Consider the following 23,289-nt stretch of genomic DNA (forward strand, 5'->3'; position numbering starts at 1 on the left):
AAATAATGGTAAGAAAAATTTTTTTAGCACAACTCTATACGTCGAAAAGCCAAAAAAATAAAAAACCAAAATTTGCAGATATTTACCAGCTACCATTTCTTCAGTTTTCTTAAAATTTTTAATTTATTCGGGCTACGGCTTCTGGGTAGCATTCAGTTGGGTTGGCTAAACCAGCCCAAATTTAAAAAATCACACCAGCAATTTATAGGGCCCTAAACCCTAGGCTCACAATCCAAAATTGCTTCTGGGCCCCAAATCCAATCATCGCCATCATCCACCGCTCTCCTGCTCCTCCACCTTGGTTCATCGGTTCTATTTCCTGCCACCAAAGCAACCAATCCATCTCTTTTGGCTGCCCCCCTCTTCCCCCTTTGACCGACTGCTTCCCTCTCGCCGCCCTGAGCAACCTCGGCAGGCTTCAGCTACTAGTACCGGATCCTGAAAACTAAGTTTTTTCCAGGTTAAATTTTAACAGCTTTTTAACAATCTAAGTTTTATTTGTTCTTGTCTTTTAACAGCTTTTAGTTACTTAATTGAGTGTTCGTATACGCGTCTGTGTCTTAGGGTTTTATTTTCATGTTGGACTTTAATGGAAATATAGTTGAATATTTTGGGTTCATAACAGGAATAGACCTGTTGAATTTTTACTGAATTGGATTTTTTTAATTTTAATTTTCTATTGTTGAATTCGACCTCTTACGGGTTCTTGTTGAATTTTAACTGTTTCTTAAATTTTAAATAAGTAACTTCCGTTCCTGCAAGTTCTGATGTAGGAGTATATAATGGGGTAGTAGGTTTATGGAGGCAAATTTGGAATTGAGTCAATGATATTTTTCTTTTTGGATATTTTTGTCACAGCATTTTACAGACAAAATGTCTTGGTGCACTATCGAGTCTGATCCCGGTAAGTTTTCTTCTAATTTTGTGGTGCCCTTTTTGCACTCATTATTATTATTATTATTATTTTCCACCTGCATACCATTCAATTATGACTTCACGAGGTTGAATTTTCTTTCGAACAATATAAATTCTATTCTACACCTACTCTTACTCTAGGGAAACTCAGAGGAGACTGAACCACTACTGACCCACATGGGTGCCTAAGTACGGAGTCTTGGATTTTTTAGAATGCAGGCCAAGGAATTTGATTCCTTAACCTACACCCAAAAGCTCTCCTTGGTGGCCAACTACTCTAGGAGTAGTTGGTTTCCACGAGGCTGAATGAGCATGCTGTATTTTGCTGATGCTTCAGCTAATTCATCTCATTATTTGGGCTCGTGTTGTTTAGCAGGGTGAGCAATTTGTATTACAAATTTATCATGTCATTTGGAGCACTATTTGAGGGAGGAAATGAAACAGGCTCCTTTTGATTTCTTTCTTCTACATTCCATTGTACAATAAAACAACTCAACTATAGCCAATCTTTGCTTGCTTTTTTAACTAGATTAGGATCCAGCAATTTAGATTCCAAATAATCCATGCAGGCTCTTGTCATTAGCAGTTGTGGTCATCCTTTCTTAGCTACTACATTGGTCTTTGGTTCATCTCTCCTTCCATGCACCATCCTGAGCCACAAACCACCAATTCTTCTGGGGCATCTCTTGGGGGCTGTATGCCTCCTTGTGGAGGAAAAATATTTATTGAATTTTTTCAACTTGAGTAGAGTTTTCCCCCAAGGGTTTTGACAGAAACCAAGAAGAAAAATTGATTTGTCAGTCAGTGGACAAAAAGGATTACAGTCATGTGCAACATTCATAACATCTTTCTCAGCAAGTTTATGTTTCTGAATAATTGGCCTGTGCTGCAGGTGTTTTCACGGAGCTTATACAGCAGATGCAAGTGAAAGGCGTGCAGGTCCTTCCCTGGGTTTATAGCCATTTATGTGTTCCTAAATTGCTTGTTTGGCATTATATTAGGTTACTGTTATTTTTGGATTTATCTTGTACTATTTTGGCTTGCTTCTTGTCTGGTTGTGGATATTCTTGTGAAAACTTCATTAACATTGTATATACCATTAGCAAAGATATGCTGCTTATCTGGAGTCATTTTCATTTTTGCAGTGGAGAATATTTTTTGTTATTTCTTTGTGGTGATGTTTGTTTTTTCTTGAAGCTGCTTTAGTGTTTATGCGGACTTACTCCATGTGTTTGAACTCTAGTTATGTTCTCTCTGAATTTCAAAAGGACACCAGCAGATTCTTCATCTTGTTGATTAGGCTCCTTGAATCAGTGGAAAATTTTTGCCCTCCCTTTTCCCATGTGCATCCACTTTTTCCTCCTATGTCACCGTCTATTTGTTCAGTGCACAGAATTTGGAACTACTTGTGCTTTTTCTCGTTAAAACCAAATTAACAATTATTTGTGACAATTGGAAACATGTAGAATCCCACAGGCTGGCAATTAATTAAAGAGCTTTTGAGTGTGAAGTATGCACCTTCTGGTAATAGGCTTTTTAAAACATGTTCAAGCCTAAGTTCTTTTGGAATTTAACTTTATTTTGTGATTGGAATGGACAATTATGAAGATCCATAGTTTCTAACACCTGCATTTTGATCAAGCAGGTTGAGGAGTTGTATTCATTGGATCTTGATTCCCTGAACAATCTTAGGTAAGTTAGTCTTTAAGTTGTGATCCTCTATCAAAGATCATTTTGCTCACTGGATGAGGGCTTGCTGTATGTTTTGTACTCTCTGTATCCCTCTCAACATAAACTTTATTGATTTCCAGGCCAATTTATGGATTGATTTTCCTCTTCAAATGGCGTCCTGGTGAAAAAGATGACCGTGTTGTAATAAAGGACCCAATCCCCAATTTGTTTTTTGCTAGTCAGGTTAGCTTTCTTCAGTCTGTGTATGCCTTGTACAGGGAGGAGTCTTAAAACTGTTATAGTTGAACCTTTACTTCATGCTTTTACAGGTCATAAATAATGCATGTGCAACCCAAGCTATTCTGTCTATTCTTATGAATTGTCCAGATGTTGATATTGGTCCAGAACTATCAGCTTTGAAAGATTTCACCAAAAATTTTCCACCTGAGCTGAAAGGTTTGGCAATAAACAACAGTGAGGCGATTCGTACCGCTCATAATAGTTTTGCAAGACCAGAGCCCTTTGTGCCTGAAGAGCAGAAAGCTGCTGGAAAAGATGATGATGTCTATCATTTTATTAGCTACTTACCGGTTGATGGTGTGCTCTATGAGCTTGATGGCTTGAAGGAGGGACCTATTAGCCTTGGGCAATGCCCAGGTGGCCACAATGATATAGAGTGGTTACAAATGGTGCAACCAGTGATTCAGGAGCGGATTGAGAGGTATTCGAAGAATGAAATTAGGTTCAATTTATTGGCTGTAATAAAGAACAGGAAAGAGATCTATACAGCTGAACTCAAGGAGCTTCAGAGGAGAAGGGAGCGTATCTTGCAGCAGCTGGCTACATTACAATCAGAGAGACTGGTGGACAACAGCAATGTTGAAGCACTAAACAAACAACTATTAGAGATAAATGCTGGGATTGAGGGTGCAACGGAGAAGATACTGATGGAGGAGGAAAAGTTCAAGAAATGGAGAACTGAGAATATCCGTCGAAAACACAATTACATACCCTTTTTGTTCAACTTTCTGAAGATTCTTGCTGAAAAGAAGCAGTTAAGACCTCTAATAGAAAAGGCCAAACAGAAAACAGCGAATCCAAAATAAAGCTGTATACTTTTCGTGAGATAGGTGACACATGGGTTGTCGATCTGTTTGAATTTATGTCAAGTAAAATTGAGATGTAGGTTTCCTGTAAATCTCATCATCCCATGACCTAACGGGAAAAGTGTCTCATAGACAGGTTATTTGATTTTTTTTGTTGTATTTGCCATTTGAGACCCGGATCCAGTGTTTACAATTTCTTGCCTCGTAGAATTCGTCAATTAACATGCTCATGGCTTTATTTATGTCTCTGAGCAGCTACCGTCTGTCTTGGAAATCATAACATGGATAGGAATGAAGTTTTTAGCACAAGTACGGTGCTGAAACCGTCTCGCCTCTTTTTGACATCAGGCAACATTCCGAGTCGAGACCTTGAAAGTCTGATCGATTAAGGTGACCTCCTGATTTCTGGTTTCCCTAAGCCAGAACGTTCCTCTTCCCATTTGCAAGGCACATCTGCTGAAATTTTAACTAGTATCGTCATGATATAAATGGTGTGAATCTTGCGCTGAGAGCAACTTATTTCATCAAGCAATTTTGGTGAAGATAAAAGTCTGCCTTTTTTTTTTTTTCATTTTGTTCAATGTAAGTGAAAGGTTCTGAATTCAGAATCTCTCACTTACACTATCTCCTCCCGTATCCCTCAATTCATCCCTCCCTCTTAGTTAAGATAAAAGTTTGCTTTTTTTGGTTTACTTCTTATTTTATGAAATTTGCAGGAAACATGTTTAAACTTCTATCTGAATGCCATAACTTGTTTAAAGTTCTGCCCAGATGGAGATCGACTTGAAGCCTCAGGAACCCATCTGGAACACTTCCGACATAGGATTTTCTGGTTTGCACCAGGTAACTCTTGTCTGTGGCCCAATATACTTTTGATCTAACAACCACCGTACTCAACATAACAGCGTCTCTGAAAAGCAGTCACCGTACACCAGCTGGTTACGAAGCTATGGAAAATTCTTCTTCGTTCCCCATTTTTTTTTTGTTCTGTTTTGTTTTGGAAAGACCCTGAATGTTCGGTTGAAACAGGCTCATCAACATACACGATCAAACAAATTATAGCCTAAGCCCGATTCAAAGCCTGAAGCTTTCTCTTGCAATGTTATATGTAAAAGAGTAAATGCTTTACCAGCCTTGCTTCCTGGCACATCCGACTAACAAAGATAACTGTCAAACTTATTATTTTGAAGTTACCAAAGAGCAGCAAATGCAAAGGCTACAAACAACGGAAAACAGGTGCAAGCGGCTTCAGAGTCCATGCTATTATTGGAAACCTAATCAAGCCATAGGCTGCATCTTGCAGGTAAATCGCAGGCTAAAGCGATGCATACAAGAGAATATTTACAACCCTTCCGCACTCTCGACTCCTCCTCCTCGTCATCATCATCATCTTCTTCTTCTAATATCCTCCTTGAATATAAGCATTTAAGCGGTCCAATTCATCCCGGTGCTCACTCACTACAGCACGAACCACGTCTCCAATAGACACCATGCCTACCATCCCTTTATTATCAACCACCGGAATGTGCCTGATGCGGTTATCTGCAGCAATCCATTATTCATATTCAAATCAGGGGAAAACTTTCTTAAAAAGGGTCGGCAATTCTTTGAATTCAGATAATAAGATTCAGTTTACCAGTCATCAACTGCATTGCTTTCAAGACCTTGGTGTCAGGTGTGACAGTAATAAGCTTGTTCTGAAATCACCACGTCATCACAAATTACAATATGTTTCGCATTGCCACGGGAAGATAACCAACTTATGTAAAAGCTTCATTATTAGATATCACTTGTGACACGTACCTCTTCAGTCATGATATCACCAACTTTTGTTGATTTGGACGATCTTCCCTGTACTATGATTTTCCTGAGATAGTCTGGACCAAGAAACACAATGCCTTACCAGATGTATATTTATTTGACACCACTATAGAAGAACAAATATGCAAATGTATCTTAAAATGCCATTCCACATCATAACTCGCACAAGAATAGAATTCAATCCACGATTTGAAAGGAAAACTTACAGCAAAAAATCAGAAAAATGAAAACCTATGCGCATTTTGAATAGATCATGCGGGCTCAAAGTTTAACTATCAATAAGATTTGAGAAACATTATTGTTTGTACATGGTCACCATCAGCAAATTCTACTGCCAATGTGGAAAAGGGGTTTGTTGGAACAAGCTTCCTATAGTAAACTTCACGTTGCTGGTGCTACGAAAATGCCAACAAAATAATGGGCTTTGTGATTGAAATACCAATGTAAAATGCTAGCAACATAATTTTCTTAAAATATATTGCTATATTAGGGATCAGAAATCTTAGATATCATGAATGTGAAGTAAACAGGGATGGAAGAATGAGTCACAAGTCCTCATCATCTTTGAGGTCCAAGTACCAACACTAAAGTGATAAATCAAAGTTTAACAAGTGGGATTATAGATTGGTTAGTTGTTCACAAAGCCTAGGAACATATTAGTTTTCCCCTTTACCACCCCCAGAAAGCAAGCTCTTGCATCCAAACAGCTCAACAGGTGACGTGATTCGAATGTTTTGCAACTTCAGCATATGTATTTGCTTTGGATTTTGGGGTTCACAATTTACCTCTCTCTGTGATGATGCCAGCGATTGCATTTTGCTCTTTAGGCTTTACTACCACTAAGGCTCCAACATTGTGGTTCGTCATCTGTATTGAACACATTTTTCAGTATTTGTTTGTTAGTTTTAGATCACCAAAAGTATACAACTGTCTTCACCAAATACATGCGCTGAAAAGGCTACATGATCTTGCATAACGATATGAGTGTCTACTTTGTGAATAGACGCTTATGGGGGAAGTAAGTACTAAAACCATTAACAGCAGTAGCATGCTGGACCAGGCTTACAGCACAAGGATACCCACCGACTTCACTGCATCATAAACAGTGTCATCTGTGGTACACCAGAGCCAGGAGCCATCCGCACCTTTCCCCTTGGCTTTTAAAACATCTGATATTTTGGTACTTTCAAAACCATGCTCCTCCATTTGAGCAGCTGAAGTTGACTCGTGTCTTGCAAACACAAGTGACCGCATTACTGGACTGACTACACGAACATGCTGCAGAATAGCATTCCTAAGGATATTCCCGTGCGAGACAATGGCATGAATCCCTCCTTGCATTTTGCCTATTTAGGAAATATAGCTTCGTTAGTGAAAGTAATTTCAAGCCGTTTTGCTTTTCTTTTCCAGATACCCCTGCTCTTGCAGTAGTTAAGCAGCCATTCCAAGATTTACAACAGCTCTCATACAAGAAGCAGCTATAAAATACAAACTCTTTCTCATACAATCTTTTTAAATCTGTGGAGCTAACCTACCAGATTAATCTACAACATAGGAATTTTAAGCCTTCACATAACGCTTTCACTTGCATCGATAATATTCTTGTATATTCCAAAATTCCTTTGCAAATTGTTAATGTTAACAGATATTTTATCATCTTAAATACTACGCCAATCTACAAAAGAGGGGAAACAAGTCCGGTATGTTCTAGAAACAAATAGATAGGGATCCAGGAACAGTGCAAGAAAATTAAAAAATATAAATATAAATAAGAACAACTGATACCATGAATTATCAAGGTCATGTCCAAGTGATCAGGCTGATGAAAAATAATCATAAATCGACAAGGATCCAGGAACAGCACAAGGAAATTACCAAAAAAGGGGGTGGGGGAAACGAAAGAGAATGAAGAATAATCGACAAATAGACCGCTAGAAAGTTTTTCAGTACAATCACCATGCATTTGCTGGAAAACTTATCATCCAGATTCCAGACTAAGCACCATATCAACTTATTTGACAAAAAATATATATATATACTGGAAAGCTTATATCATCCAGACCAAGCACCATGTCAACCAAGCCTCATACGGGTTCTTCTTTGTCAATGATTAGCCAACTTTATCAATCATTACCTTTTCTTACTCAAATACAAGAAACCATATCAAACCCGAAAACAGAAAACTGTGTTCTTGGCTCAAAGGGTACATGATACTCTGTTAAACATCAACACAGTACTCTTAACACAGTAAAATCCCACGAAGAAGTAGCATGAAATCTTACCGAGAAAAAAAAAGATATTTTCTTTATCTGAAAAGGCTCAGTACTGCAGCTGCCGGTGGTGGCGGTGGTGTTGGAGTAAAGCAGAGTTCAAGTTACAAGGGATGGCCTTTCTTTTTCTCTGTCTCTCCCTCAGATAACAGCACTCCCACAGTTTATCCAGCAACTTGTAGTATGCACTGCAAAGCAGTACTATTTCAGTTAATTTATTCCTTTGTTTGGTATTCTATTGCACAATTGCAGTGGATGAGTTTTTATAGGATACACCCATCCACATCACCATCAAGGTCTTGCCGACGGCACACGAGAAGATCATGACCCTTGACTCACATAATCTCTCTGGAAAAGGCCAAAAAGGAAAAATATTTGATCAGGGAAACGCATCACCTGTCTTTATCTTTAGAAATAAATGCACGACAAATTGACATAATTTCTTGTTAAATACAGAGAGATTAACGTATCTAACATGTAAAATGGCTCTAATATTTCTTTTACTTCATCTAAATCAAGAAAATTGTTAGGAATTAAAAGGAATTTTCTTTTCTTTTTTATGTGTGGCTTATCTTTTAAAATGATTTTTTTTCATCGTTTACTGTTACAATGACATTTTTATTTTTATTTTTATAAAATTAAGTCAGTAAAATTGGAATTGAAGGGATACCAAACACATCAGGTTTAGGGTAATGTAGACGTTACAGGTATTATCAGTAATATGTCCAACGTAACATTAGTGGAGAGTGATGGGATAAGATTCAGACATGGAACATCGATCAATGTGAGAGGCAGAGAAGAGAGGCAGAAGAGGACAAGTGGATAAGGTGACCGGAAATTTAGGTCAGGTGCACTTAAAAAAGTAGTATTTCTGTACTAGCGCTGAGTCATCATCCACTTGTAACATATGCACAAGCCCGTGGCTGGCCCCCAGCATCACTCATTACTCAAATTGCTATTGGATTTGAAGTCCACTCTCCTGACACAATCTCTTCTAATTTTTTTTTTATTAAACGATAACAATTAATCTAACCTATTTCTGCTCTAATTAATTTATCTTAGGAGATTTAATTTACTCGTACTCCTATTATAACATATTCTGATAGGCGGGGGAGGGAGGGGGAAGAGAGTCTCAACGGAAGTTAGAAAAATCGACGGAGACAAATGATTACCATCGAATCAAACGGATGCGTCACGCATTCGATTATGATTTAAAATTTGTTGTGATGACCAGCAATCCAAAATACTGTACTATTACATTAACAGCTGCACTAATCCATTCCGTCGCCATCAAAGTTCGAAAAGCAGTAAGATTATTTTTTCTTTTGCTTTTTTTTTTTTTTCAATAAGTTAGTTGTGGTTGTTACATTAATGATAAACGGCAGAAGGAAGTACCCACAAATGTTACTAAAAGATTCCGGCATGGAACCCACTCTGATTTTAGTATTTCTTTTCTTTTTTTTCTTGAGGGTCTCTAGTTCGGTAGCACTGTACACCCCTGGCCCACATTAGGGCTCGAAAGATTTATCACCTATTTGGGATGATTTATCACCCAACGGTGGGACCCCATACCATTAATTTCCAACCGTGCGATTGATAATCACTCAGATAATCTTTGCATCATATCATATCATCTTTCTGTTTCTTAATCACCATCTCTTTACGGCATTAATCGACAATTTAATAGTATGATGGGAAGGAAATTTTTTTTTTAAAAAAAGGTTGCAGGGACACTTAAGGTAAGTTTTGACGCTTTAGGCAACATTAATCGCCGGAGCTGATTTAAGAAAGCAAATTAAAACGTTGCAAGATATGAAAAGATATATATTTCCTTCCCTGATGTTAAAATGCGTGGAGAAAAGGAAAAAAAATAGCAATAAAATTTCATAGGAAGCTACTGTATTCTTCTAAGACTCGCACTCGGATAGATCTCAACAGCTTAAATTGTGCCACATCGTCTCACCAAAACCAACAGTGTCTTGGCAATAACACAAAAAAGCTTTCAGGCTTCACAAATTCCCAAGACCAGCTGAAGGACAAGCTATGACAGTTTTGTTTTCCCATATGGCTTAGCCACAGCAAGCCTGAGAATGGAAACTAAGGGGAAGGGTTTTTGAAGACCCACCAGAATCGTTGAGGAAGGCATTTGTTGCCTCTTGACGTAACCCAGGTTTGTTGGTACGTAATGGGCCTAAGGCCCAACTTGGAACCGAACCCCTACCCTAAAACACAGCAAAACGGTCCTCAAAAAGTATAAGTAAAAAAAAAAAAAAAAACTCGCAATTGCAGTCGTACAATCAAATTAGATTGAATTTGTAGCAAGACTTTCACGATCAAAGTGAAAATCCTGCAGCTTTGAAGGCAGATCCAAATAATAAATATTATCCCAAACGGCAAAAAATCAACTACGAGTGATATATGCTAATTTGTTGGAGGAGCGAATTGGTGCCGTCCACAAATAAATATGGCTCAACAAAAGTACAAAACTGTCTCTTTGAATCTTATCATCACCAAAGGACGAAAGAAAGAATCACCCCCGTGGAGTTTGCTCCCGACTGCCAACTTAGCTAAAAACTAATCATCATCATTACACCATCAAAGTCATTCTCCTACCGTCATCCCAAATCCAAACTTGTAGTCTTTCTTCCGATGGTCAATCTGCAAGGGCATGATTAGATAGCAGTCAAAAGGAAGGCATTTGGGGGATGAAGGCTAACACCTCAGTCAAACAGAGATATTTTGATCTTTACCTCAGCAGAGAGAATGAAATTTAAACCCAAATTTAACCGCTCCTCCAACAAAGCTCCTACGCAGCCATTTGAATCAATCTTCCCTCGAAGGCGACACTGTCACATAGATTATGAATCAAAACATAATGGCATGAGATGCTTTCTTACTGCACTGCCTATGACCAGTGGGTGCCAAAAATACTCCACAAGGAAAGGATGGGTTTCATCCCAAGTCAGAGGTACAAAGGATGAAGAAAACATCCTATAGCAGCAATTTTGGAGAAAACTACTTGACATCAGATATCTCCTTCTATTGAATAGAGAATCCAACAGAAAGCAGGAAGAGGAAACAAACTAGTATGGTAAACAGTGACATCAGGCAGACAAGAGGAAACTATTACAAGTAACAATGCAAACGTGTCAAGTCCACTAGATACAAACAAAATTGACCCCAAAATAAGTATCATCAGAACAAACATCATTGTGGCCTCAGACACGCATAAAAAATAATGCAGAATACACCAGATAAGAAAACAACATTGAAATCCAGGAGCCCAGCAATGGTTTAGTCAGAAAAAGTAAAGGGCATAATACATGTTTTGTATAATATTCATATTACTAGTGATATCCTTTTCTACGTGCACGTGAGTAGTTCTAATAAATTGCTTAACAATTGGGACGTAAGAACACGTTTCAAACATGACAACCCATATCCAGTTTTGGCTCCAAGCCCCCCCAATGTGCTAGAGTACATAATTTTGATGCAATGAACTATAACCATCTGCAAATTTGTATAGGTTCGCTTATTTTCCAAAGAGAATTACTGAGAAGGAGCAACATCTGCAGAAAACAGAGGGCAGAACTTACTTGGCGAAGGATGTAATCATAACCAAACGTTGCTGTGACATCCTTAGACATGTGGTTGTACACAAATTCGGAAGCTAGAGAGACCTACATAGCAAAAAATGTTAGCAAACACACAAAAAAGTGTGCATAAATAACATGTTGTTCCAAATAGTCTTGGAAACTAGTATATGCTTAACCTTTTCAGAAACTTTCTGCACATAACTCAATAGAACCATTCCTGTACTAGCAACTTGCCCAGTGGCAACCTGCACATAAAGTAGTATCTTTGAGTAACTCTATCAAAAAGCAAACTTCCTTATCGAGTACATCTGTTTCACAAGTCAACAACAATTCCACACAGCCACTACAAGTAATCATGCAGAAACATCATTGAAAAATCTCTTATCCTCCTCCCCCCCCACCCCCCAACCCTCCCAATGCAGCCAAAAAGTCGAGAGCATGCAAACAGATGCAAAGACAAGGATTTTTGTAAGTTTCGGCACAATTGCACATAATTCCAAGTTAAAAGACAATAAGAAAACTATACACATTCTGTGCTCACCAGTATGAAGCATTAACCAAAATGATGTGTTAAAAGGAAAGAAAATTGCCAAGGATGGAAGTTATCAAATGCCTTTTGTGCAATCCAATACTAATGCACAAAGATAGGTCCCCTGCAAATCCCCCACTAGATGCCAAGAAAGTTGCAAAAGCAGCATTTGCATAGATAAGGCATACCAACTGGTACCATAACAGATACCATTCACATATGTTGCCAATTTTCAACCCCAATCGTGTATTGCATATATATTAGGTAAATATCTCCTACCAACTTACAAGGTGAATAAGTGCATCCAAAGTGCCTAGTTCCCACTGACAGTAGCAAAAGAAGAGTGCGCATAACTCCATGTTTGCTAAATGCAATGAAGACATTGAGAAGAGACTTTTCAACTGTTCTTCATTCTGAACTTTAAATTGTTAATCTAGACAACAATTATTTAAAAAAAATTGTGCAAATTGAAAAAAAAAAGCTTGACAGAACAAAAATGAAATCCAGACTTTTAGGTACTCCACCATCTCAGTTTCTCTCTAATGGCCAGAAAAACACAGGAAATACTGAAATTGGAACTTCACCCTCAAGCCTGCTCTCCTATCCCAATGAATTAATCTACTTCCCTGCCCTCCGGCAAAGTAAAATCTACTTCCCTATGCTCCACCCTGCCCCACAGTAATAATAAGTGATCATCTTCAATGCCTAATCTATCACAAAACTAAACTGTTTTATTTTTTAAGACAATAAAAATGTTAAACATACTTGACAGTGGCACAAACTAGAAGCTTGGGAACAAGGGATAGTTTAACCAATCACTACTACTTTCCAGCTCAAAGCAAAATTATTATACAAAATAATAGCATAGCCACCTTATTTCCTGTTATTATCAAATGCTGACAAAGGGATTTAAAAAATACAGCACAAAAGTATAAAATGGCTATTGCAGTTCGTGTAGGTTTATACCATCTTATCGTTGTTGTATCGAGCTCCATAACCAATGCCAGATTTCCTATGCTGACCAGTCCAAAACACTTCACCACCCAAAGACAAATTTGGGGTCACACTCTGCAAGCACATTCACATATTTTATTAACAAACACTGAGTTGCCTGTAGTGTTACTGTGGAAAAAAAAAAATCTCACACATTTTATTCACAGATCTGCAACTGTCCTGAAGCAAATTTTTAGAGTTCCTAAATTTTCAAAAAAATTTAAAAAAAAAACAGTTTATGGCCCTCAAATATAGGAGGAAACCAATTTTTACTAGACATGATGACATTTTGATGAAGGGAAGAGGGAAGAGATTCCTCCATTCGCGGATAAATATCCATGAACGTATGTATTATTTTATTCGTCAAGCTTTGCTTTATGACTTCTCAAGAGTAGAAGAGAGTAGCAGTTGCTGAAGTCTGAAACAAAACAACTGAGAAATGCACAGCAAAGTGGTCCTTTAACTGAAAAGTGCATGCCCATCATGCATCTCAGTTTGTTGTAGAGTGCAGTTTCGTCCATATTCCCATGTTGAAGTATAAAAACTAATCCATTTCTTAAGAATACATTAGCGAAACACCATATTTTCTATCTTTATATGTAAATAATAATAGACTTTCACATCTTGAATGTAAGGCTAAACTCTTCAAGAAAATGAACTAAAAATAAGATCTTTTTTACCTGAATGTAGCTTGCACCAAATAAGGCACCACTGCCTAACTGAAACTGACTTCTGTAGTCTTTGCCCTGCACGTACAACAAAATGAAAACACAAGACAAACAATTAACCTTCTCCTTTGGGTATATCAAATGATCCACATGCAATGGCTATTGTCATGTAAAAGGTGGACAGTTCCTTATGGATAATCAGACATCGGCTCATGTTATTGCAACCTGAAGAATTGTCTACAAGTGGATGTACAAACATATTGAGGCCTACATATGCTTGAACACCACGCTGGTATGCATACCTATATGACGTTTTGAACAAGTATACATAAACAACACAGAAGTTCAGCATGAAAGGGCCTTTACGACTTTACCTTGTAATCAAAACTGGCCATTACATTTGACATGTGTGGTTCATTTGTAAGCTGGGCAAAAGAATAGTTGAATTAGTTAATTTTTCGTACCAACATGTTAGCAGAAAGTGAAATGAACTAAAAGACACCAATGGCCACCTAAAGCTTGTAAATATAATAGAATTACCTGTGCTGAAGACTTCAAGATAAGATTCTCGGATAAATCACACTTTATTCTAGCATTTAGCCTACCATCTGTCATAATCCTCCCAACAAGCATTAGCTGTGAAAATCAATTGATGCCCCGAGAATTAAACAAATTTCATCAATATCAAACACATGAAACTTTAGCCAAGTGACAAATACATACCTTTGGATCGAGATAGTTTGCACCAAACTCATAGTGAGCCGTTGGGATTTTTATGGTTTCAGGTGACTGAGAAGGTATTTCAGTAGGTCCCATAAGTACACTGATAATTAGCAGATGGAAAAATTTTCAGTTAATTATAAAATGAAAATTTCTAACATTGTCCCTGCCACCCAAATAAAATCTAGATACGAAGGAACAAAATGAATGAAAGAAAAACATATAATTATGCACCTAATATTTTTTCCAATGACTAATAACTACCTGTGACTGAGGGCAAATTTCGGATTGAGTCCTTTTGTAAAATCAAATCGCAGCCCTTCAAAGAGTTCAGGCTTCAAAGACACTGCCAATAAAACTCAATCGAATCATTATCTCAATAACCAACAATCTTTTAACTTGCCAGTAATATCCTCTATATGCAGATGGCTCCACATAAGCAAGTCACTTTCACTACCTAGCAATTGGTGCCACAAAATGTAGCACAAGAAACTTATAACTTCCTTCAATTAGCAATGCTCAAGCCATAAATGGCAAACCAACTACAGTTACTACACAAAGGCCGAGCTAATCTATTTCAACTTCCGTAAATTCGAGTTTTACTTTCATGCATGGTTGTACCTGACAATCCCAGTAGAACCACGCCACTAAATCCAATCGCCTGCGCTTAAGGATTACAACTCTAATAGCTTTTTAATATATACAGAACCTAGTAAAAGCATGCATCACTTCACTGAAACAAAGTTCTAATGGGATACACAGCAAAAAGAAAAACAAACCAAATTGGGCTCAACTATATTGTCTAGAAATACATATCTTGCTCAAAACATGATATCTATCATGCATCGTTCAAAAATATATTTTAAAAAAGAAAAAGATAAAAAGGGATCAACATGGTGGGCGAATAGCAATATAGAATACTGACTGAAAGCTTCACGGTGAATTTCTTCATAAGGGATAGGGCAAGGAAGGTTCAAGTAATCAACTTTCTCCTTTTCGATGACGGTGGGCTTCAAACCGGTTGGTTGTGTTGCCGTTGTACTTGCCGGAGGAGAGATAAAAGTGGCCATTGTTGCTGTTCTGGGCTCCTTCCGATTCAAACCAGTGATAGTCAATGGTCAAAGCAAGGATGAAGCAGTGGCGGAAGAAGCAATCACACTACTACTTCTTCAAAAGCGGCTAGGAGAAACAGAGAAAAATGAGAACCTTTTTAATTTTCCCCACTTTGTTCTCTGAGAGAGAAAAACCCTTCCCCCAATCTCGAAAACCCCTAAAACCTGCTTTCCGTTTTCAACCCGGCCCTTTGTGTTCGTTTTACCCGGGATTGCTATTTAGGCCTTAACAGGAAATAATTAAATGCACCTAGCTTTCTCTTAATTTTGGTAGAGGCAAAAATAAAAATTGAGAAGTTTTCCTTTTTTTTTTTTCCAGTACAGAAGAGATGGATACAAATTTTCGAACCAAGTGAGAAAGAAGTTCCTAAAATCTCAGAGTACAACAAATTAAGAAGGTTCGAAATTGGCAACAAAAACTGCATACAAATTTAATAAGTTGATTATTGTGGTTGTAGCCCCTCATGGACAGCTCGTTTGGTCACGGGACTAAATTTAATAAGTTGATTATTGTGGTTGTAGCCCCTCATGGACAGCTCGTTTGGTCACGATAGTCCCTTGGAAGTCATTGTCCAGCTCCCTCAACAGGAATCCAGTCCCAGTGGTTATCGTGTTCGGGGGGAAAGGGGCCTCTCCTTCCGGACAGGAGTGGGATTAGTCGGGCCCCGTATGAATTGACCCGAACACCCATTTCGTCAGCAAAAAAAAAAAAAGATTATTGTGGTTGTATGATTATGAGAGGACTTGGTTAATGATCAAAATGTGGAAGTTATAAGTGCTAATTATTGAAAAATATATCTTTAATGCATGCACTAATTAATCTCCAATTTTTTCCCCAAAAAAAGAAAGGCTCAATTTTATTATATGAATAAGAGATTATTGATCTTTTAATATAGATTGTATCCTTTATTTCTCAAAACTCACTTTTCAGAAAATAACCCTTAAGGAATCTTCTATTTCACGTTTTGAAAAATTTTTGAGGTTTCTAAGAAAACGAGGTTTAGACGAATTTGTGGCAAAGCATAAATTGCCAAATCTCTTTAAAAGTGTATTTAGGCCTTAATCCAATGCTCCGAAAAGGCTATTTAATGGGATATCATATACCCATTTGTTTAAAGGGTTTATGTTACTGTTATTACTAATTATTTATTGTCTCGATCCTCAAGCCAACAATTCGTGAAAATTAAACACGCATATGAAGCCCAATGGGGGTCGAAAAGCAGAAAATGTGAAGCCCATTAGGCAACACCAGACGATGTTTTCCAAAAAGGCCGCTGGGCCAGCGCAGCAGCCATTTTGAGACTATCTATAAAGCGTTTGACGAAGATTTTGACGCTTCTTGGTGTTGAAGACTTTGAAGCTCCGAGCTGCCGGTCGCCGACTACTGTGCCCGGTGAGCGTCCATCCTTCCCTTTTCTATGTCCTCCGTGGTCCTATCTGCTGCTCAATGCAGTTATATCAACCACCATGCTCATTGCCCTTTAAGTATTTGAATGTTGGACTACCCCGTCGACTTCTCTCTCGTTTCTCTTGACTAACCATTGATGTAAAGTCGTCGTTTTATGTTTAGTCATAGTTAAATTCCAGAAATCCCACTAATTAATTGTTATCTGAAGTGGGGTTTTGCCAAAGTTTTTATCTTTATCTCGAACGGTTGAAGATTAAGGCAACTGGGGCAGAAAACGGTGAAGGATCTGGATATCTTATTAAAGATGGAGAAGCATTTAGGGATTGAAAACTTGATCATGTAAATCGATACTTAAACGGATGTCACATTGATTGATAAATGCAGCTTTATGGCCGTGACAAGGGTTTTTTTTTGTTTTTGAGGTTTTTGTATCCTAGTTGTTCTATATTTTGTTAAAAGGATCATGTCTGTGTTTTTTTCTTACCACATGTTTCCCCTTGTCCTGTTTATTTTATTTTATTTGATTATACTTTCCATTTGTCAATACTTTAGCTTCAACATGCTCTCTATCACCTGTCTGCAGTGGATATGGATCGGCTCTCAAATGCATTTTCTTTGCTGGAACTGGATGCAACGGATGATAGGGAACACACGACCTCTTTTGCTGCTGAAGGCGAGTATGAGAAAGAGAGGTTTACACTGGCATTGATTTCTGGGAAGTGCCTCAGCTTGCTTTATATTCACTTTGTTTGAAATGTTGGATTTAGACTATGTTTCACTGACTCTTAACAAAGCAAAGATGTAAATTTTCTTTTAGCTTTAATTTCTGCTTCAACATCAACGTGAGTGGTGCATTTTTTGTTCTGGAAAGACAAGCAATTGGCATGTATCATCCAGTGTACTAAAATGCCACTGGATATCTTTGTTATGCAGCCCAAGGGAAGAAGAAAGATGACAGCTCAGGGGATACAACCACTGTTAATAATGATAAAAATGGTCCACAAAGCTCAGAAGTGCCTTCTGGAGAGTGCAAGTTGCCACTTGTGTGGATTGACCTGGAAATGACTGGTGAGTATCTAGTGTTAGGTTATTCATATGATACAAATTCTTTTGCCAAGGAGTTGGTTAATAGAAAATACCTGTAAGTGTTAATGGCTGTTTAAGATAATCCATAATCTAATTGGATGGCATGCCTAGTCATTCACTAAAACAGGGTTTTGATTTGTTGTCTGAATCATCTGATATCATCTGTGCCTGCGATAGTATTTCTATCACATTGTAAACTTTTCTCTTTGATTTGAAATATCACTAAATCAGACCATATAAGTGCAGAAGTCAACTTTCTTTTTCAACTTGCTGCTGAAGGAAAATCACTTAATTTTTTTTAGCCCAAAGTTGCTGCTTCCAGTTTCTTACACTTATTAAGACAAAGGCTTTTTTCATCATTTTCCTAGAACCATTAGATAATGAGTTATGAGCGTACATAATAAAACTTAGAGCTCCTTTTTGTTCTAGGTTCCTGAGAGCTGTTTGAGTCTTAAGTGTCAATAAGCAACTTTGTGGTCCCTACTGCTGTCAATCAGAGATTCATGTGGTTCATTTGTCCAGGTTTGTTGCTCTTCGACCTTCCTGCTCCACTTATTACTCCGTCAGTATTATCCTAAATTCCATGGTTACCATTCATGAACAGAAATTTTCATGTACTTCATGAGAGAATGTTCTTCTTGCCTTGTTTTTCATTCCTTTCCGCTGTTAGAGCATTCAGCTAACCTAAACCTCTTTCTCTTTCTCTGGCCATCTACTTGATTGTTCCCTTTTGTTAATTTTTAAGTTTTCTTCTCTAAAAATCCTTTGTTCAAATCCTTTAGTGTATGAATATTTTTCTTCCTTAAATACCTATGTTCTGATTACGAGTCCCCAAAGAATTGTGTCAGCTGTAAAGGAGCATGATTATAGTCGAAATCCAAACATGAATTCATAAGCATAAAATTCACAAGTGAATTGATTAGAATTTGGGAAAGATGGGTTCTTTTTGTGTTGTCATCAACTTGGTAGTGCTTCAGAGCTAAACTTGCTTAGTTTATCCCCTAGGAATGTATAGTCCAATGAAAGTTTCTATGTGGTGCTATCTTCAATAGGATTTGCCCGTTAGTTATTACCTGGCATTTGAGACTGGTTATCAAAGTGGTTGGGCCTAGATTCCTTGGTTTTTCTTGCTTCTGTAGTTCTTTTGATCACGATGCTTATGTTTTGTTTGTTTTCTTAAATTGCTTTATTTCCTCATCTCTCTACATCCAGAAAAAATGCATTGACATTAGTAAGTGGGACATTGTGGACCATGTTAATTAGCTTTGTCAGCATGAATTATGTCCAAAAGAACACATGCAAGCCTAGAGTGGGAGAGAGCTGAATTCAGGAAAATTCTAAGAAAAGTTTTAATCCTTCCTGGAAGAAATGTCTTCAATTTGTTGGTCGAAATTGTACTAGTACTTGGCTTTGAATTGTTGTGGTATGTTATGCCTTTGGGAATTGTACCTCAATGAATTAATCGGTATGTGAAGACTAGTTGGGAAAATGTAATTGCTGAATGCTCCTAGCTAAACCACGTAAGCACATCCATCACTATGTACTTAAACAAATGGAGGGTGAGGCCCCTTGTTGGGCGCTCTTTCTCAAGCATGAGACTAAAGAGAGAGACTAGGTTGTATCTTTGCTGTTATATGAAACCTTTTTGTTCGTCCACTTGGCCGTAGTCATCTGTGAGCTTGAGAGCAAATATGCTCAGTCATCATTCCATATCTCTAGGTGGCCCTATGGGTTTAGAATAAGAAGAAAAATTCAACCAGGGAAAATTGCTACTGTTTGCTGAAATCGTGTTTGCTATCCCCATCTTTGTAATCTTGATCATTTGGGCATTTAGTTATGAGTTATGGACTACTGTTTGAAATCTGAAGGAAGGATTAGTTGTTGCATTCATGAATCTGTACTTGGCAGACGCTACAAAACTGATTTGACTGATTGCCTGCCACGTTTCGTATGCTTTAAATATTCTTTTAGAAAATAATATCCTCATAGCTGACCCATTCTTTGTTACTTATGTAGGTTTGAACATTGAAATTGACAGAATCTTGGAGATTGCTTGTGTAATCACAGACGGTAGTTTGACCAAATCAATTGAGGTAATCTCAATCTCACTCTTTCAGTTGATCTCTATGTCATTCCATCCAGTTAACCTTTTTTATTATTTTTTTGTCATTTACCTATAGGGTCCTCATTTGATCATTCATCAAGAGAAGGACTGCCTGGATAGAATGGGAGAATGGTGTCAACAACATCATGCAGCCAGTGGTAATCAGCTTGCCATGTGTCTTTCTTTTCCATTGTCCTTCCATTGTTTCATAACCACACGAGTGGCCTGTAAATACTAATTGCCTTTTCTGGTATCTTATGGTTAGTAGTGAAATTTAACTAGTTATTCTGTGATGAAGGTTTGACTGACAAGGTGCTAATCAGTACCATCACCGAATGCGAAGCTGAAAAGCAGGTATTAAGGCTTCAGTATCCCCTTCACCATTGCACAACATTGTAAAGCCTTTTGTCTCTCAGACTAATGTGATAGTTCCGTGTTCCTTTGTGCAGGTTGTTGAATTTGTCAAAAAAAATGTGGGCACATATACGCCTCTTCTTGCAGGAAATTCAGTTTATATGGACTTTTTGTTTTTGAAGGTATGACAAAGTATTTTTATGTGCTTGTATTTGAGTTTGAATGAGATTACACATGGATATGTGATGGATATGGCACAATTGCGTTATTCTGGTGCAAGTATCATATACAGTCCTATAGGCCTTGCATTTATCTTGTCCAACACGAGTATTTTGCTAGACAATGTGCAATACAGCTATCAAACACCTTTTATATTTATGCATACAGATGTACGTATACACACACACGCATCAGTGTTTAGGTTTACAATGTTTAAGGTGAGAATGTTAGAATTCCAGATGAAATATTTTGGATTTAGATGCTTTTTTTTAGTGCTTCTTCAGACATGTGGTGCATGCCCGTAGTTGAGATTTGTTGCTAGAAATGCTGACAGGCATCCACTCCCGTAATATGGATGAACTCATTTTTGATAACCCTTCATTTGGTGGTTTGTTTGCTAAATGCTTTCATGTTCTAATACAAAGTTTCCTTTGGCAGAAATATATGCCCGAATTGGCTAGTCTTTTCTCTCATGTACTTGTAGACGTCAGCAGCATCAAGGCACTATGTCTCCGTTGGTATCCAAGAGGTGATAGTTTTAACACTGCTTTTAAGTTCACAAAGCGTGTTAAATTTCTTTCAGTACTACTGTTTCAACAATTTTGACTAGCCTGTGCATCAGAATGTATGTTTGGCCACTGCATCTAAAACAGAACCAGAAGTTGATATAATAAAATGGATTCATTCAGAACTGTCCTTTTCCATTGTCTTGTGGTACTGCTATTTTGTTGAGATCCTGAATTTGGTGCACTCAACTCATGTCTGGGCCTGACTTATTGCACCTTTTTTAAAAAAAAAAAATTAATTGTGTCTACTAGATAACAAGAAGGCTCCTCAAAAAGAAAACAAGCACAGAGCTATGGATGACATCAAAGAAAGTATAGCAGAACTTAAGTACTACAAGGAAAACATATTCAAGGCATCCAAGTCTAGGAAGTGATGAGGGCAAGATAGCAGCTTGTGGCTCCAGTGGTTTCTTTTTGAATACAAGCAATTGCAGCGGTGTTACATGTCACGACTCTTGGCGTGGTCTGAATGTAAAGTGGATGGTGTGTTAGTTCATGCAGAATAGTAAACACGATTTCATTTGAATGTAAAGTGGATGGTGGATTAGTTCATGCTGTGTACCTTTGGTAATCGATGCATGGTGTGTGTGGTTAATCAAGATAAATATTGATTTTCTTAGCAAGATAAATATATGGATGAAAATTTTGTGCGTGTAAAAATATTCGTTTTCTCAACAAAATAAATATATGGGCGGAAATTTCCTGTGTGTCTAATAAATATAGATCAGGATAGTTAATAGTTAATACTCACATTTAAGTGTACAAAAAGCAACAAGATATATGCCCAACGCAAAAGAGCAGGAGTGCTTTCTAAGAAAGATGAAAGAAAAAGTAAAGAAGCAAAGGTGTGGTAAAGAAGGGCCGAACAAAAATTACTTCTTAACTCTCTGGGCCCTTTACTCTTTCAGTCAATGGACCAAACCAGTGTTTTTAAAACCTGATCAGACCAATCGATTCGACCAGTTGAACTGTGAATCGGTCATGACACCGGTCCAGTTGGAAGCTAAAACCGGAACAGAATAAAAATCGTGAAAATCGAAAAAATCCGGATGAATCGATTGAATCCAGTTTGAGTATTCTTACTCACTTAACTTACCAAACTTACTGATATTCACATTAAAGGCAACAAACTATTAAACTCTAAAGAAAAGAAGACAACCGTTACTTTTATTCCTCCTCTAAAGTTCCAAACTTTCTTCTTTTGTGAGTTTGTCAAAAAGTCTCAATGTTCACTCCTTTCTCTTCTTTCTAGTCTATTATCTTTTTCAATCCAAAGCTCAAACTCCATAACTTACCCACATAAGATATCAGATGGATCCTAAAGTTTAATTTTCATGCGTAAAGGCCTGGGTGAGTTTTTTTTTTCTATTTATTTGTCAGTTTCTTCATTTCTTTTGTGGTTTGAATTTTTTTTTTGTCTTTTTTATTTTTGGGAATGGTTGTACCATTTTAACAATGATTCAAAAAAAAAAAATCTTCTTTTGGAGTTACATTTAGTCCCTTTTATTGTTCTGTTAAGTTGAGAAAGTGATAACTGGGTAATCACTTTTGATTGTTTTTGTTTGACAAATTTGAGCAGATTTTTTTTCTAATTTTTCTACATTTCATGTGTTGTTTTAGGAATTCTGGTGACATTTTTTTTTCTCTATTTGATGTATTCACTTTTTTCGAATTTCTCAAAAAATCCTTGGAATTTTTAGATCTTTTGGTGTTTTTGAATTTTTTTTAACTATTCAAATATCTAATGGATTTAAAATTTGTTTGGAATTTTTGCTAATTCACTCCTTATTTTCCAAATTCCTCGCTTATTTTGTTGTAGTAAACAATACATTAGCTAAGCTAAATTGGTCATGAAGATTTAAAACACTCTATGAATTGGGCCCGGGTTTTTTAAATTTGGATGGGACTTAATTGACCAGACAACTAAGGTTGTGTTTGGATTGCATTTTTTATAAAAAAATTACTGTAGCGATTTGATGTATGTGAGGGAAAAAGATAATAGAAAAATGTGATTACGAAAAATGACATAATTTTTCGACGGAAAACAGCAATCCAAACAAGGCCTAAGTCCATGGGTAAACAATCAGTATGTGGAAGTACTAAAGGAAACTTGGACTGGCCCACCGCATGCTATGGTGGGCTTGTACATAT

General features: G+C 37.3%; 4 protein-coding genes across 4 annotated transcripts; 2 read left to right on the forward strand and 2 right to left on the reverse strand.

Moving 5' to 3' along the window:
* The first annotated feature begins 319 nt into the window (after nucleotides 1-319).
* Nucleotides 320-3,934, forward strand: LOC113731755 (ubiquitin carboxyl-terminal hydrolase 2-like). Its single transcript, XM_027257172.2, has 6 exons — nucleotides 320-460; nucleotides 859-904; nucleotides 1,808-1,854; nucleotides 2,561-2,607; nucleotides 2,727-2,829; nucleotides 2,916-3,934. The coding sequence occupies exons 2-6, from the start codon at nucleotides 874-876 to the stop codon at nucleotides 3,690-3,692; spliced, it is 1,005 nt and encodes a 334-aa protein (XP_027112973.1). The 5' UTR covers nucleotides 320-460; nucleotides 859-873; the 3' UTR covers nucleotides 3,693-3,934.
* A 913-nt stretch (nucleotides 3,935-4,847) lies between these two features.
* LOC113731768 (CBS domain-containing protein CBSX3, mitochondrial) lies at nucleotides 4,848-8,020 on the reverse strand. Its single transcript, XM_027257198.2, has 6 exons — nucleotides 7,796-8,020; nucleotides 6,597-6,859; nucleotides 6,299-6,380; nucleotides 5,496-5,569; nucleotides 5,329-5,389; nucleotides 4,848-5,234 (listed from the first exon to the last, which is right to left on the reverse strand). Exons 2-6 carry the CDS (start codon nucleotides 6,852-6,854, stop codon nucleotides 5,092-5,094), a joined length of 618 nt encoding a protein of 205 aa, XP_027112999.1. The 5' UTR covers nucleotides 6,855-6,859; nucleotides 7,796-8,020; the 3' UTR covers nucleotides 4,848-5,091.
* Nucleotides 8,021-10,066: 2,046 nt separating this feature from the next.
* On the reverse strand, nucleotides 10,067-15,524 carry LOC113731761 (mitochondrial import receptor subunit TOM40-1-like). The gene is made up of 11 exons (XM_027257186.2): nucleotides 15,215-15,524; nucleotides 14,554-14,635; nucleotides 14,293-14,392; nucleotides 14,110-14,205; nucleotides 13,944-13,994; nucleotides 13,582-13,647; nucleotides 12,875-12,976; nucleotides 11,556-11,624; nucleotides 11,380-11,463; nucleotides 10,534-10,629; nucleotides 10,067-10,441 (listed from the first exon to the last, which is right to left on the reverse strand). Exons 1-11 carry the CDS (start codon nucleotides 15,357-15,359, stop codon nucleotides 10,385-10,387), a joined length of 948 nt encoding a protein of 315 aa, XP_027112987.1. The 5' UTR covers nucleotides 15,360-15,524; the 3' UTR covers nucleotides 10,067-10,384.
* A 1,120-nt stretch (nucleotides 15,525-16,644) lies between these two features.
* Nucleotides 16,645-21,690, forward strand: LOC113731778 (oligoribonuclease-like). Its single transcript, XM_027257216.2, has 9 exons — nucleotides 16,645-16,794; nucleotides 17,393-17,482; nucleotides 17,743-17,877; nucleotides 19,912-19,988; nucleotides 20,076-20,157; nucleotides 20,298-20,353; nucleotides 20,449-20,535; nucleotides 21,011-21,101; nucleotides 21,391-21,690. The coding sequence occupies exons 2-9, from the start codon at nucleotides 17,398-17,400 to the stop codon at nucleotides 21,510-21,512; spliced, it is 735 nt and encodes a 244-aa protein (XP_027113017.1). The 5' UTR covers nucleotides 16,645-16,794; nucleotides 17,393-17,397; the 3' UTR covers nucleotides 21,513-21,690.
* Nucleotides 21,691-23,289: the final 1,599 nt, after the last annotated feature.

Source organism: Coffea arabica, chromosome 1c (genome assembly GCF_036785885.1).
Source record: "Coffea arabica cultivar ET-39 chromosome 1c, Coffea Arabica ET-39 HiFi, whole genome shotgun sequence".
Classification (NCBI taxonomy): Eukaryota; Viridiplantae; Streptophyta; class Magnoliopsida; order Gentianales; family Rubiaceae; genus Coffea; species Coffea arabica.